This window comes from Peromyscus leucopus, chromosome 12 (assembly GCF_004664715.2).
Source record: "Peromyscus leucopus breed LL Stock chromosome 12, UCI_PerLeu_2.1, whole genome shotgun sequence".
NCBI lineage: Eukaryota > Metazoa > Chordata > Mammalia > Rodentia > Cricetidae > Peromyscus > Peromyscus leucopus.
Genome location: NC_051073.1, coordinates 79838149 through 79852320, shown reverse-complemented (window position 1 = coordinate 79852320; position 14172 = coordinate 79838149). Strand labels below are relative to the sequence as shown.

Sequence of the window (14172 nt, the reverse complement as noted above, 5' to 3'; positions counted from 1 at the left end):
TCTTGAACTAACAGTGATCCACTCTACCTGCTGAGGGTGGGATTAAAGGCGTGTGCCATCACATCTGGCAGCTATAGGTAGTTATGAGCCAGCATCTTCCTCTGCTTCTACAGGCTCCCCTTCCCCAAGAAGGCCCTATTTCAGTAAATACTTGGCAAACAGTAACTACTCTACAAAGAACAGGATTCCTGCCTTTGTACTTAAGAGAAAATGGAATTCTGGCGCTGCTCTTCTAGCCTGTGAAAGCGTTACATTCCAGGAGTCTTGAGACTCTATGAGAGAGTGTGGCAAGAGGAAGCAAAGAGGATGACCACAGGTCCCAGCAGGTCAGTGGGCCCTGGGGCCCACTTCCTGTGGGAAAGAAGGTTCTGAAACATCAACACACCTCCTCAAGCGTCCAGTGCATCACCAGCTCTCCTCTCCCACCAGCCTGACACTTAGTCTCTCCTGAGAACTGAGAAAGTCACCATCCTGGGAGTCTTGATAAGTTGGTCAGAAGAACAAGGCCGAATTATGGACAAGGTCTTTTATTTATTTATTTTTATTTCATGTGCATTGGTGTTTTAACCTGAATGTATGTCTGTGTGAGGGTGTCAGATCCCCTGGAACTGGAGTTACAGACAGTTGTGAGCTGCCATGTGGTGCTGGAATTGAACCTGGATCCTCTGGAAGAGCAGCCAGTGCTCTTAACCATTAAACCATCTCTTCATCTCTCCAGCCCCTATGGACAAGGCCTTAAACAGGTTCTTTTCTTTTCTTCTCTTTTTTTTTGCATCAGCTTGACCAAGATTTTCACAGGAAGGATTCCATGGAGATGTCAACTCATATTCCTTCCACAAGGCATTCGTGACCAGCCCCGTCTGAAGTGCTCCCTGCTGGACTGCCCTGTTCCCACCAAGCCTCTCAAGTAGGGCACGGGTGCTCTCATCTTATTTACTTGACCCTCACCTGGAACAACAGCCGGGACTCAGCAGCCCCGGGCCACACCCTACCCGTTACAGTCTCTTGCATAGTTGAGCTGCTGCAACAGAAGCTGTCTGGATCCTGCAAAGCCTACGGTATCAACGGCCTCATGCTGTATAGTAAGTGGCTGACCCTGATTGGTAACAGTCCCTGGCACACACTGGGTGAACAGTGACCGGGAAAGAGGAAGAGGGGAGAACAGTGTGAGAGCATGAAAATGGAAACCTGGAAGAAGGCTGGCTGTTAATGGGGAGATGATGTGATAAGAGAGTCTCCTCCTGTCTTAAACACCCCCAAATAATCTATTTGAGCATTTAAAAGGTAGCATTCTGTCTGTCCACGTGGACCTGCCTTTCTAGGACAGTCTGGCAGCAGATAAAGATGGCACCCCTTTTGTTCCAATGACAGCAGGTAAGGGCCTCCTCAGCATAGGTTCAGGCCCAGAACACAGGGAGAGCTGCCCAGGAAGAGGCCCATGCTGCTGTCACTGGGGCTGATACAAGCCAGATGCAGCCAGGTGAGGAAGCCGCTCCTCCCTAACCCACCAGCATTCTGAGTGAGAGCCCACTCTCCTTTTTCTTATTTCTCCAGATGTTCTTAAGCCATCTAACAGGTGACAGGTGTAACTCAGTGGTGGGCTTGGGCCCCAGAACAAAAAATAGAACACATTTAAAAATTAAATAATTTAACACAGAAAGCATCATATTTCAACCAAGACTGCCTCAAAAGCCGGCACCTCTCTTCCTACCTTCAGGGCGGGGCCCTTCTCACTGGCCCTCTCGCTGGCTCGTTTCCCCTCCAGGCCCAGCTGCACAAACAGTTCCAGCAGGTTCATCAACAGCTCGTCCACAAGATGCTCTTCCTGAATGTTGGCGGCAATGTTGGCCAGGGCATTGATCACTGCTAGGGAACAGTGCCTAAAAAAAAAAGGACCCAAGTCAGCCCCTCTGCTGAAGGCCCAGGGTGCTGGGGACAGCTGGAGGGACAATACTGGCTCTAAGTGGGCCTGGCCTGCCTCACCGCGCACAAGGAACTCCATGTCACCTTCATGACAAACAGACCCTGAAAGTGAATGGCTGAATAAATGACTACGGACCTCTTATTTTTTTTTTTTTTTTTTTTTTGGTTTTTCGAGACAGGGTTTCTTTGCGTAGCTTTGCGCCTTTCCTGGAGCTCACTTGGTAGCCCAGGCTGGCCTCGAACTCACAGAGATCCGCCTGGCTCTGCCTCCCGAGTGCTGGGATTAAAGGCGTGCACCACCACTGCCCGGCTAGACTACGGACCTCTTGACCAAGGATCTGGTTCAAGGAGCTGGATATGGGGGACCCCGACTTTCCTCTGAACATTCAAAGCCTACTGAACATCAAGAATTACTCAGTTCTAGGCTTTTCTGTTTGAGTTCTGTTTTTCTTCTTCAAATCACAGAGAACCTAAACATCATTTCTCCTGATGACCAGCTTCTCGCCAGTGCTCCCCACCACCCTGGGACTGATGTTACTATCGGCAGACAGTGAACAGGAAGGAGTCCCCGGACAACCTGCCTCTGGATTATGGACATCCTACATAAACCCTAGGAGTGAAACTGATGCTGCCCCTTCAGCCAGAGGCAGTGGGCCAGGCCTCTGTAGCTCTGCAATCAGCAGCTCTGATACTTCCACAGTATGTTACCAACTGAGGCACGTAAGCCTTTGCGCCTTGGTTTCTTCCTGTGTGAAACAAGGATAATAATTCTCTCTTCATAAGCGGGAGGAGTTAAGCACTGAACAGAGTCTGGTCCCTAGCAAATGCTAGTCACAGCCAAAGACACTCCTTTCCCAGGTAGGTAAAGCCTGGCAGTACAAGGGAAAATAAAAGTGATCAAATGTTCCCACTAGTAAGAAGACAAGTTTTGGAGGCTGTGTGTGTGTGTGTGTGTGTGTGTGTGTGTGTGCACATGCGTGGTGTGTAGGGGCTGGGACTAAAGGCCTTGCGCATGCCAGGCAAGTGCTCTAACACTGAGCTACACCCTCAGATTGACAAATCATTTAGATGGCAATAAGAGGCTTTATGGTGAAAAAGGCAATTTCAATCAGGAGCTGAAGAAACTGCAGCATGAGATTAGCAGGAACTATATACACTGAGTGAGGGGAGAAGTCAGAAGACCGCCAAAGGGCCAGAGAGAGGCCAGCAGGGAGCAGGACAGAGCAGGAGGTGCCCAGGGACAAGGATTCCTGACCCAAGTGTCAGCTCCATGCACAAACCAGGACAGACAGAAGGAGGTGGAGGCCAGTCTGGCTGGGACCCCAATCTAGTCCTCAGATTGTTTATAGACTGGTCACACAACAGTGGCAGTGAGAAAACGCTGAAGATCAACTGCTCCTCACTACCCACGAGAAACTGGCTGCAAAATTCCCAAGGGCACAAAAAAATCCTTTCATTCAAATAGTGTGGTAGCTGGGTGTAATAGCAAGCAGCGTTCACTTGTAATCTCAGCACTCTGATGGCGGAGGCAGGAGCATCATGGGTTTGAGGCCGGCCTGAGCTACCACAGCAAGATCGTATCTTAATAAACAAAACAAAAGTAAATGAACTAGGATAGTATTTGCATATAACTGTCTATGCACACATTCTTGCATATTTTAAATCATTTCAAAATTACCCATAGTACTTAATACAATGTAAATATCACAAAAAGTGTTTTTTGTTTGTTTATTTGTTTTGTTTTTTTTTAAAAGATAAGATTTCACTATGTAGCACAGGGTAGTTTGGAACTTGCTATGTGGCTCAGGCTAGCCTCTACCTCTCAGTTCTCTTGCCTCAACTTCCTAAGTGGTGGTATTACAGTGTGTATTACCTCTTCCAGCCTAGAAGATATTTGATTATTTGGAGACTATTGATGAGGAAATCTGAACATGGACAAAATGGACACACGTCTCTGTTCCAACATTTACTACGTGTTGGTGGAGGCCAACTGTGTAAGAATGCCAAGAGCTCACACTAGTCAAGAACTTTCATGTATATATTCTCCCACCAAAGAACTAACCAGACCATACCTGCCTAGCTTCCAGGATCAACTGAGACAGGGCGCATTCAAGGTGGTCTGGCCGCCAACAGAGCACATGCACAGTTCTGTTCACTCACACACCTGCAGATGCGCTCTTTGGCAGGTGAAGTAACTGAGGCACAGGTAAGTTTTCACTGAGGCAAGGCAGCTGTACCGCTGCCCACTAAACTGACATGGGGAGGATCTTAGAGGAAGCTTGTACTTAATAATCGAAAACAGAGAAGCCTGATGACCAGGAACAGTAATGCCAACACAGGGGCTCTCTTCTCTCCACCTGTCTCACGGCTTCAACCTTTCTTCTGCCTTCTCCCTCTTCTGATCTGACAAACTCTTGTGAGATCCTTCAAACATTCTAGGTAAAGTCAAGAAGCATCTCTTAAGTCTGCCAAAGAAAACTGGCCAGGCTTTGCACAAATACAGAATGCTCAAAGATATAAATGGCTATTCTCTTGGGCCCTCCAAATTCCGATGCATCATCTCTACCTCCGCCCAGGCTTTTTTTTTTTTTCTTGGTGCTAAGAACCAAACCTAGGACCTTCTACTTGCTGGCCAATTGCTTTCATTAAATCTCCAACCCCCAAATTCTTCTTTTAAAAATCTAACCTAAGAAAAGCATACTCATAGGTTGCTGGTGGTGGTGTACTACTTTAATCCCAGCACTCAGGAGGCAGAGTCAGGAGGACCTCTGTGAGTTCGAGGCCAGCCTGGTCTACAGAGTGAGTTCCAGTACAGCCAGGGCTATACAGAGAAACCCTGCCTTGAAAACAAACAAACAAACAAACAAAAAACAACAAACAAACAGAAACGCATACTCACAGAGCTTTTACACAGCTATTACACTGTTTATTCAATGTAGCCCTTCTGGTATGGAAACTAGAAAACTATCTAATATCCAGACCAGGGCCTGGTTAAAGTCTTGGCACAATATACAATGTGGTACTACACAGCTATTTAAAGCAACACACAGGGCAACATTTCAGGTGTCGCTGGCATGTTGCTTATGTATAAGAAGCAGGTCACTCAGATGTGCATTATGGGCCCATGTGGCAGAGAAGGGAGCAGAGCAGAGGGCCACAGGTGTAGTTCAGCAACGAGCTGCTGCCATGTGTGGGTCTTCATGCACTGCCTTGCCTGTACACTGATTTACAGCATACAGTTAGTAAGAAGACTAACACCACAAGCAAATCCTCAAACAGAGCTAAATGCTGCCAGGCTCTAAAGCAGCAAGGTGCAGAAGAATACCTGTAGCCGTGGTCTTTGTAGTCTTTGGTGGCTGAATACACAACTGAACTGGCCTTCACACTGATTTGCTGGAAGAGGTTCCACACTTCCTGATAGATGTATTGCTGGAAGAGAGCAAGAGATACTGTCACCATGCCTTGATTCCCGGGTCCACTCCAGACACGGGAGCCCGTCATCACCCAGGGAGAAAGGACGATGTAGGGCATGTTTTTTCACACATGTGTGCATTTGAGTGTCCTGGCGAGCAAACAAGGTCAGAGGAAGATTTGTGGGGTTGGTTTTCTCCTCCCACCACTCAGGTCCCAGGGACGGAACACACGTCGGCAGCTCGTCAGCAAGCCTCTCCCCACCGAGCCGTCTTTGCCCGCTGTGTCTACTGATTTACACACAGGGTCCCACGATGAAGCCCTGGCCGGCCTAGAACTCACTATATAGAGCAAGCTGCCTTTGAACTCACAGAAACCCTCCTGCCTCTGGATTTAATCCCAAGTGCTGGATTAAAGGTGTATACATCATGCCTGGCCTATTTTTTCTTTTAATATACATGTGGGTGTCTGCATGGGAGTATGTGCACGTGACACAGGTACCCTCAGAGGCCAGAAGTGAGCATCAGACCTCGCAGAGCTGAAGTCTTGGGAGGCCCTGAGCCACCTGACCGGGAGCTTAGGACTGAGCTCGGGTCTTCCACCAGGGTAGTGTGCAATTCTAACCACCGAACAATCTTTCCAACTCTCTCTTGTTTCTTGAGACAAGGTCTTCTATACAGCAAAAAAATGAGTTTGAACTCCTAATCCTTTGGTCTCTGCTTCTCAAATGCTGGGACTATAGGCGTTTATCACGGCGTTTGCCTGAGGAGATTCATTTCTAGAACTACAAGAAAACCAAAATCAAAAGTGAAAGGCAAGCAGCTTTGATTTAGACCCAATTTTATGCTAGCTACATTGTAAGAAATGGGTTTAGACTTCTTCTCCTCAGAGCCGTACAGCCACCGTTACACTATTCTCACCTCCTGAGAGCCGTACAGCCACCGTTACACTATTCTCACCTCCCGAGAGCCGCACGACCGCTGTTACACTATTCTCACCTCCCGAGAGCCGCACGACCGCTGTTACACTATTCTCACCTCCCGAGAGCCGCACGACCGCTGTTACACTATTCTCACCTCCCGAGAGCCGCACGACCGCTGTTACACTATTCTCACCTCCCGAGAGCCGCACGACCGCTATTACACTATTCTCACCTCCCGAGAGCCGCACGACCGCTGTTACACTATTCTCACCTCCTGAGAGCCGCACGACCGCTGTTACACTACTCCCACCATGCAGCGTGGAGACCATCGTGAGTCTTTAGCTCAGTTTCAAGCACATTGACAGTGCAGTCTTACACCACTTATAACCAAAGGTTTCCCGCTCTGGCCTTACTGCAGGGTCTTCCTTACATTTCCCGTGATCACCAGGCAGCCCAGCTGATCGATGATGAGCACGTCAAGCGGCGAGGGAGGCTGGCAGAATTTCTGCTGCAGGATCTGCAGGATTGGCTCCATGACCTTCGGGGTGTCCCTCAGAGCCACTGCGATGTGTCCCAAGGCACGGATGGTATGGTCAGGAATCAAGTGAGCATCCCTACGGTGGGGAGGAGGAGAGGTATTTGAAAAGCTCGGAGAGCCAGGCATGGTGGAGCACGTCTCTAATCCCAGCACTCAGGAGGCAGAGGCAGGCAAATCTTTGGGTCCAAGGCCAGCCTGGTTGACAGAGTGACAGCCAGGACAGTCATGACTCCACAAAAAAACAAAAAACAAAAAAGACGTTTAAAAACAAACAAAAAATCACCAAAAACCAATCAAACAAAAAAGCCTCCAAAAACATCCCACCATTTCAACTTTAATCCTTATAGTGTACAGTTTACAGAACCTAATAATCCAAGATATCCAGGTGTGCCAGGATACTCTTGTGACTGAAGTCATGAAATGGCTGTAAAGCTCCTTCAGCAAAACTAAAGATAACAGAAAACTGTGGTGATATTTCGTTTGTACTCTAACAAATAAAATTTGCCTGAAGATCAAAAAAAAAAAAAAAAAAAAAAAAAAAAAAAAAAAAAAAAAAAAAAACCAAAAAACAAAACAAAACCCTCCAAAAGTCAAAAAAAGCTGAGGCATGCAGCGGTGAAACAAAACCACGAGACTCTAGCCTAGACCTTGATTTCCCTGTGGCCTTGAAGAAGCTTCTTCCGAAGGAACTGCTGTGCTCTCTCACCACATTCAGAGACAGAGACCCAGACTCTAACTCCAGCACTGTGGTCCAGAATGTACATTTGTGGGTTGGATTGACCTTGACCCTTCCACTGACCCAAGCATGGCTGCATGTGAGCAGGAAGAGGCAGACAGAGTGGCATGCACTGCGACAGCCTACAAAGCACGTCTGTGCTTCCAAGTGATAGACACATACTTGTCACTCTCCTGGGAGATGTAGAGCCTGTTGGAGAGGCTAGCCAGGAAGGCCTCCACTATCACCGGGTCCACAGTCAGGCCAGCCTTCAGGCACCTGTGCAGCAAAGAAGCCCAAGTGACATCAGGTGTTAAGACGACAGACTGGTTTTGTTTGTGTTCTGCTTGGTCTGCTCCTTGCTGGGTTGTACAACATTTTACAAAGCAGCTCTGAAGTCTCTACTCCAGAAATCTGAATGGAAAGCCATTCCATAGCATGAATTTAAGGAATTATAGCGGACTTCCCCCACTTGGTAGTATCTATTCTGGAAACAATAACTTAAATCATTTTGCCTGTCCTGATGGATCAGCTTCCTTCAGAATAATGTGCCCATGCTAATTTCAATTTCACACTTCCTTTACCATTTATAGCAACTGACTCAAAAGACAGATGTTCCCAGATAGCTGAAGGAACATCAGTACCAAGCCCCCCACCCCCTGCTGATTAACTCCAGGGCTTTACACATTCAAAGCGCATGTCCTGCCACTAAGCTGCACCCTTGATTCCCACCAAGGGTCTTTTATTAGGGAGAGATGCTTATGCTATAAAGAAAACGGAAACCTTAAAAGCCCCCAGGACATGAAACCTCCTTTCTCAGGTGTGCCCCCCCCCCCCCCCCGTCTGGCTCTTAAGGCATGCTGAGATGAGGAGCCGGAACTCAAAGGGAGGCACACGCACATTCATACCAATTAGAAAACATTTGATTTCGGACTGGGAGAGAAAGAGCACGCAGCAGGTCTCCACAGCAAAGAACACTTAGTCTCATTGAAAACAACGGCAAAAACTGTCACGGCATATTTGATCACACTGTGTGAAGATGTGTCTCTGCTAAGGCACCTTCTGATTGGTTTATTAATGAGCTGAATGGCCAATAGCTAGGCAGGAGAGGATAGGTGGGACTTCTGGGGAGAGAGGGGAACTGGGGGTGGGGGAGGGGAAGACTCTGAGAGGCAGGGATTTGCCAGCCAGCCAAAGAAGTAGGGCACACTATACTGAGGAGAGGTAATGAGCCACGTGGCAGAACGTAGATTAATATAAACGGGTCAATTTAAGTTTTAAGAGCTCGTTGGGAACAAGCCTAAGCTAAGGCCAAGCTTTCATAATTATTAAGAAGTCTCTGTCATTATTTGGGAGCTGGCAGTCAGAAGAGAGACCTGTAGCAAAAAGCCTCTGACTTAATCGAATATTATAAAGAAAAAATATAATTACATGTTACTTTGGAAGATGAGCCAATGGATCAATCCTTTTTTAATATATTACAAATTTTATCTAATAAGGATTTCTATTTTTCTGACAAAGAAAAGGCAGCTTTAAAAGAAACCAAACTTTTTATACCTGTACAATATGCAGAAACAAGCTGTGAATGAGAAGGATTTCCTCGCTCCTTTGCACCAAGCCTCTGCCCACTTGCCGTCCCCTCCCCCCAAGCTGCCTTCAGCTGGAGCCCCCACCTGCAGATGTTGTCAATGGCGATGTCCCGGAGCTGCTCATACATGGACGGCTGGTTCTTCTTACCCGGCAAGACATTCAGGGTTGACTCAGAATGCTCATTGGTGACACTGATTTTTATATCATTGCCAGCAACTAAAAGTGAAAATTCAAACTGGTGTCTGACTCAGTTTCACTTCCATCCCCTTTGTCTCGAGTTTTAGCTTGTGAAAACAAGCACCCAAACACCCAACCACATCTCATGGCTTGCTTTCGTTTTCCTTTTTTTTTTTTTTTTTTTTTTTTGAGACCACAGGATCTCACCATGTAGCACTGGCCTGCTTGGAACTCACTATGTAGATCATGCTTGCCTCCTTGAAAGCATGCACCACCATGCTGAGGGATGTCTTTCTGTATGCTATGAATACGTGTTGCTACCACTGGTTAATAAAGAAGCTGCTCTGGCCTATGGCAAGACAGGTTTTAGCCAGGTGAGAAATCCAAGCAAATATACAAGAAGAGAGGCAGAGTTGGGGGAGATGCTGTGAGCTGCCAAGGGAGCAAGATATAACAGAACACAGGTAAAGCCATGAGACACATGGCAATGCACAGATTATAGAAATGGGGTAATTTAAGATGTAATAGCTAGCTAGCAATAAGCCTGAGCCATAGACCAAAACAGTTTTAATTAATATTGAGCCTCTGAGTGATTATTTTATAAGCTGCTGCAGGACCAAGTGGGCCACAGACAAGCTTCTGGTTACAATTGGCGCCCAGACTTGGGCCACAGACAAGCTTCTGGTTATAATTGGCGCCCAGACTTTGGCAAGAATTTCCACATAAAACCTGAGAGCTTAAAAAAATGGTTCTAAAACGTAACCAAGAACAGCTTACTAGTCCAGGTCTCATTATGGGCCATGGTACAGAGACGTGTCCCCTGGCCACAGCTGGCTTCTGTGACAACATGGAGGACTCCCAGTTTATCATGGGCTGAGACACAGAGAGGTTTCTCCCAGCTACTGTATGACAGTTTGGGAGCACAGCCACAGCCTTAAAAACATAGGCATGCTACTTAATATTGTTTCCTAGAATTAGGGAGATAAGCATGACTCATTGGACCTGTGCCATGTTGAAAAGCAGAGTGGGCCCGGCGGTGGTGGCGCACGCCTTTAATCCCAGCACTTGTAAGGCAGATCTCTGTGAGTTCAAGGCCAGTCTGATCTACAGAGCGAGATCCAGGACAGGCACCAAAACTACACAGAGAAACCCCGTATTGAAAAACAAAACAACAACAACAAAAAACAAAACAACAACAACAACAAAAAAGCAGAGTGGGGTGAAGCCAGCAGCCAAGGCTGCCGCTTGGGTCCTAGCCACACAGCTTAGCAGTTTAAAAACTCTCCTGGTCAGAAAAGGATTAAAGATATACAATAAAACAGATTCACATGGAAAAAAACCTCTAAATGGGTTACAGTGTGTTAAAAAAATATACATAGGCTTGGGAGAGAAAAAGGATAGACAAAGTCCTTAAAAAGTAAATAGAATAATAATAATAAAAAAAGCCACGTAAAGATGGAAAATACAGAGAGTCTGGATACTGTATATTATTGTGTTGTCTTGGGGATTTTCAACTGCAGAGAGGCATTTGATTGTAGGGGCTGCTAAGTTAAACCAACATATATATTTTAAAGGTATCTTGACTTCAAAATTTGGGTCTAAGGATATGTTGCTTTGGAAAAGAGGTTCTGCTTTTCTTTCCACAGAAGACAAGAAGCTGTGGATTCCTTCCAGGTTAATATGGTTCCATCAAGGAAGACCCCGAGAGGTCTCCAATGGGATCTATGGCCCAGATGATCCAACATCCAGAACAGCTTCAAGGCAGCTGGCTAAGACGATCCAGCTTCACAGACTACTACAATCAATACTAGACAATAATTCTAAATTTTCTCAGGATCCCTATAAGATTGCCAGCTCCCCAAATCAGCAAGAAGCAGTCTAGAAAACTACACCCACATTCCCAAAAATAAATTATGGATGTTTGCCTTTGTTTAGGGGTTAGTCACAAATTATTATTGGCTATAGTCAATCACTTTCTAAAAGAAGAAAGGGGGATATGATATAGAAATGATAGGATAAAACGGTAGATTATTAAATCCACTTTAACACCCCCCCCAAAAAAAAACCTGTTAGTCTCAAAATACTTTAAATTGGTATGGATTTTGGTTTATTAATACAAATTTAAGGTCAGTTTTGCTATACCGTATGAATATTCCTACTCTTGTTTAAGATATTATGTTTATGCAGCTCATTTAAAATTATAATGTATAATTAAGAAATACAGATTAATAATTAGTCATCTATGATAATCAAACTTATAGTCATGTTAGTTAAGTTTTCTAGATATATAAAGACATATTTCAATTAGGTAAGTAATCTTCAAACACTTCAAAGACCTACAGAATATGGCATTTAAAATATTTTAAGAACTTAGACTTTTCTGGACAGTGAGACATATCTGTACGCAGCAGCACCAATTACTTCAAAGAGGATGATGGGCATCAAAGTTTGCTTACAATATAGAAAAGGCCAGCCATATGGGTAAGAAACTGCTCTTGCCTGGACTGCTTGACAGTATGCGATACAATCTGGACATCCAGGACCCATGTGAAAATGACCACTCAGCTTGCCAAAACAAGGCAGGATGGTCCTTAAGGTTCCTGCTTTGCAGAAGAAACTGCCAGACATTCTGCAGGACACAGAGGAAAGCCACTGACAAACTTTGCCATTAGGCAGAACAGTCCTTCAAATTTCCTGCTTCTCTGAAGTCTGCCAGAGACTCTAGGCCTGTAGGCCGAAGATGGATGCCCCAACATTACAAAGGAACTTTGGATGACTGTCCAGGCAGCCAGATGTCTCTGTCATTTCTAGAATTATGGATGTTGCTTACAATGCACTTCCTGTTTACTCAAATAATATTATATACTTCTGGGGTCTTTGATAGAGTTGAAGACTAGACAACTATAATTACAGTTTTCCTTGGTTATGATAAAAGGTTAATTTGATATGAAACTTTAGACTCATAAATATAGAATGAATGATAGTGTATTTTCTCTAATTTTATCAAATACAAACAGACTAGATATTGTAACTGTAATTCTTGCTTGATAACTGTTGTGTTATATGTAATTTTGCTATGTTAAAGTTAAAACCTTCCTTTTTGATTAGACAGAAAAAGGAAGAGCTGTGGGATGTCTTTCTGTGTGCTGTGAATATGTGTTGCTCTCATTCCTTAATAAAGAAGCTGCTCTGGCCTAGACAGGTTAGAGCTAGACAGGAAATCCAAGCAGAAATAAAGGGAGAAGAGGGTGGAGTCAGGGGAGATGTTGTAATAGCACACAGGCAAAGCCACAAAACACGTGGCGATACATAGATTAATAGAAATGGGGTAATTTAAGATGTAATAGCTAGTTTGCAATAAGCTTGAGCCATAGACCAAACAGTTTGTAATTAATATAAGTCTGTGGTTATTTGGGACCAAGCAGCTGTGGGACACAGAAAAACTTCAATCTACACCACCGCGCCTAGCTTACTGACCAGACCAAACATTTTAGAACCAAATTTCTGAGACAAACAGAAAAAGTGAAGGAACATGTTTAAATCAAAAGGACAAGTGGCTTATAAAGTCTTCAAACTTGCTTAAATAATAAGCTCAACAATTTCTTAATGAACCATTTTTTAAAAAATGACAAAGTCAGGCATGGTGGCACACACCTTTAATCCTAGCACTCCAGAGACAGAGGCAGGCAGATCTCTGTAAATCCAAGGCCAGCCTGGGGTAAATAGTGAGTTTCAGGACAGCCAGGGTTATATAGAGAGACCCTGTCTCAAACAGCAGCAACTATAAAATAAATAAATGAATGGCAAATATCCACATGAATGCAGCTTAGATGCTCAGTGAGGCACAGTCCTGTTCTGGGACGCCAAGCCGTGTGCACACAGCAGGCAAAAGTGTGTGTGTTTGGGTGGTGGTGAATGTGACAGAAACCTGGAAGATCCTAAGCACAAACCTAAACATTTACACCATTCCTTAACAAAGTTACAATGATTGATTCAAAAGATAGGTCCCTAAGCTAGAAAACATCTCAATCATAAATCAAGGGTTGTTTTTCTTCTGTTTGAGTGTCTTTAAGGACTGGGGGAGGCTTCTGACAGCTAGGTCTGGGTTTCTCCATCTGAAGGGAAAAGACAGCAGTAGAACTATGCATGACATCAACCACATTAGTGCCTCACATCCACGAAGGCTGGGCTAATTAATTAGTTAATTAATCAACTTGCACTAATTACTATTACATGAGAAGATCTGCTCCGCGCCTGCATCCTCTTATGAGGCAGCGGGACCGAGTGAGGCGGTGTACATGAGACTCCTGCCCAGCTCTGAGCATGGAGGGCTCCCACTTACTTCCTCAAGAGAAAATGCCAAACAACAAAACAAAAACCAAAGCCAAGATCTCAAGAGGTCTCCAGTGGGAGGCAGAGAAAGGCCTGAAACCTAGGGAACGGGGATCTGTAGAGAGAGAGAGAGAAGGAAAGACACAGAGGAGAGGACTGGCCCCAAAAGTACGGTCAGAACTCAGACAATTACACAGCCCCTCTCAAGATCCAGAAGCCCTGAATGCTGAAGATGAGAACTTGTTGTGGAATATTAGTTGAAGATGTGTTGCATTTGTTTATGCTGTGGAATATTTGTTTAATGATGCAAAGATGTGTTGCATTCTTTGTTTTTTGGTTTTTCGAGACAAGGTTTCTCTGTGTAGCTTTGGCACCTTTCCTGGAACTCACTTGGTAGCCCAGGCTGGCCTCGAACTCACAGAGATCCACCTGGCTCTGCCTCCTGAGTGCTGGGATTAAAGGTGTGCGCCACCACCGCCTGGTGTTGCATTCTTTTATGTTGCATTTGCTTAACTCTGTGAAACTGTGTTACTGTGCCTGCCTAAAACACATGATTGGTCTAAT

The 14172-nt window shown here is 45.2% G+C and overlaps 1 protein-coding gene across 1 annotated transcript in view; it reads right to left on the bottom strand.

Annotated features, from left to right (window-relative positions):
- Pi4ka (phosphatidylinositol 4-kinase alpha) overlaps positions 1–14172 on the bottom strand; it is a 141296-nt gene that overhangs the window by 71125 nt on the left and 55999 nt on the right. The window contains 5 exon segments of the mRNA XM_028856702.2: positions 1712–1880; positions 5249–5352; positions 6687–6870; positions 7693–7788; positions 9183–9315. Of these exon segments, the coding sequence (XP_028712535.1) occupies positions 1712–1880; positions 5249–5352; positions 6687–6870; positions 7693–7788; positions 9183–9315 (686 nt within the window).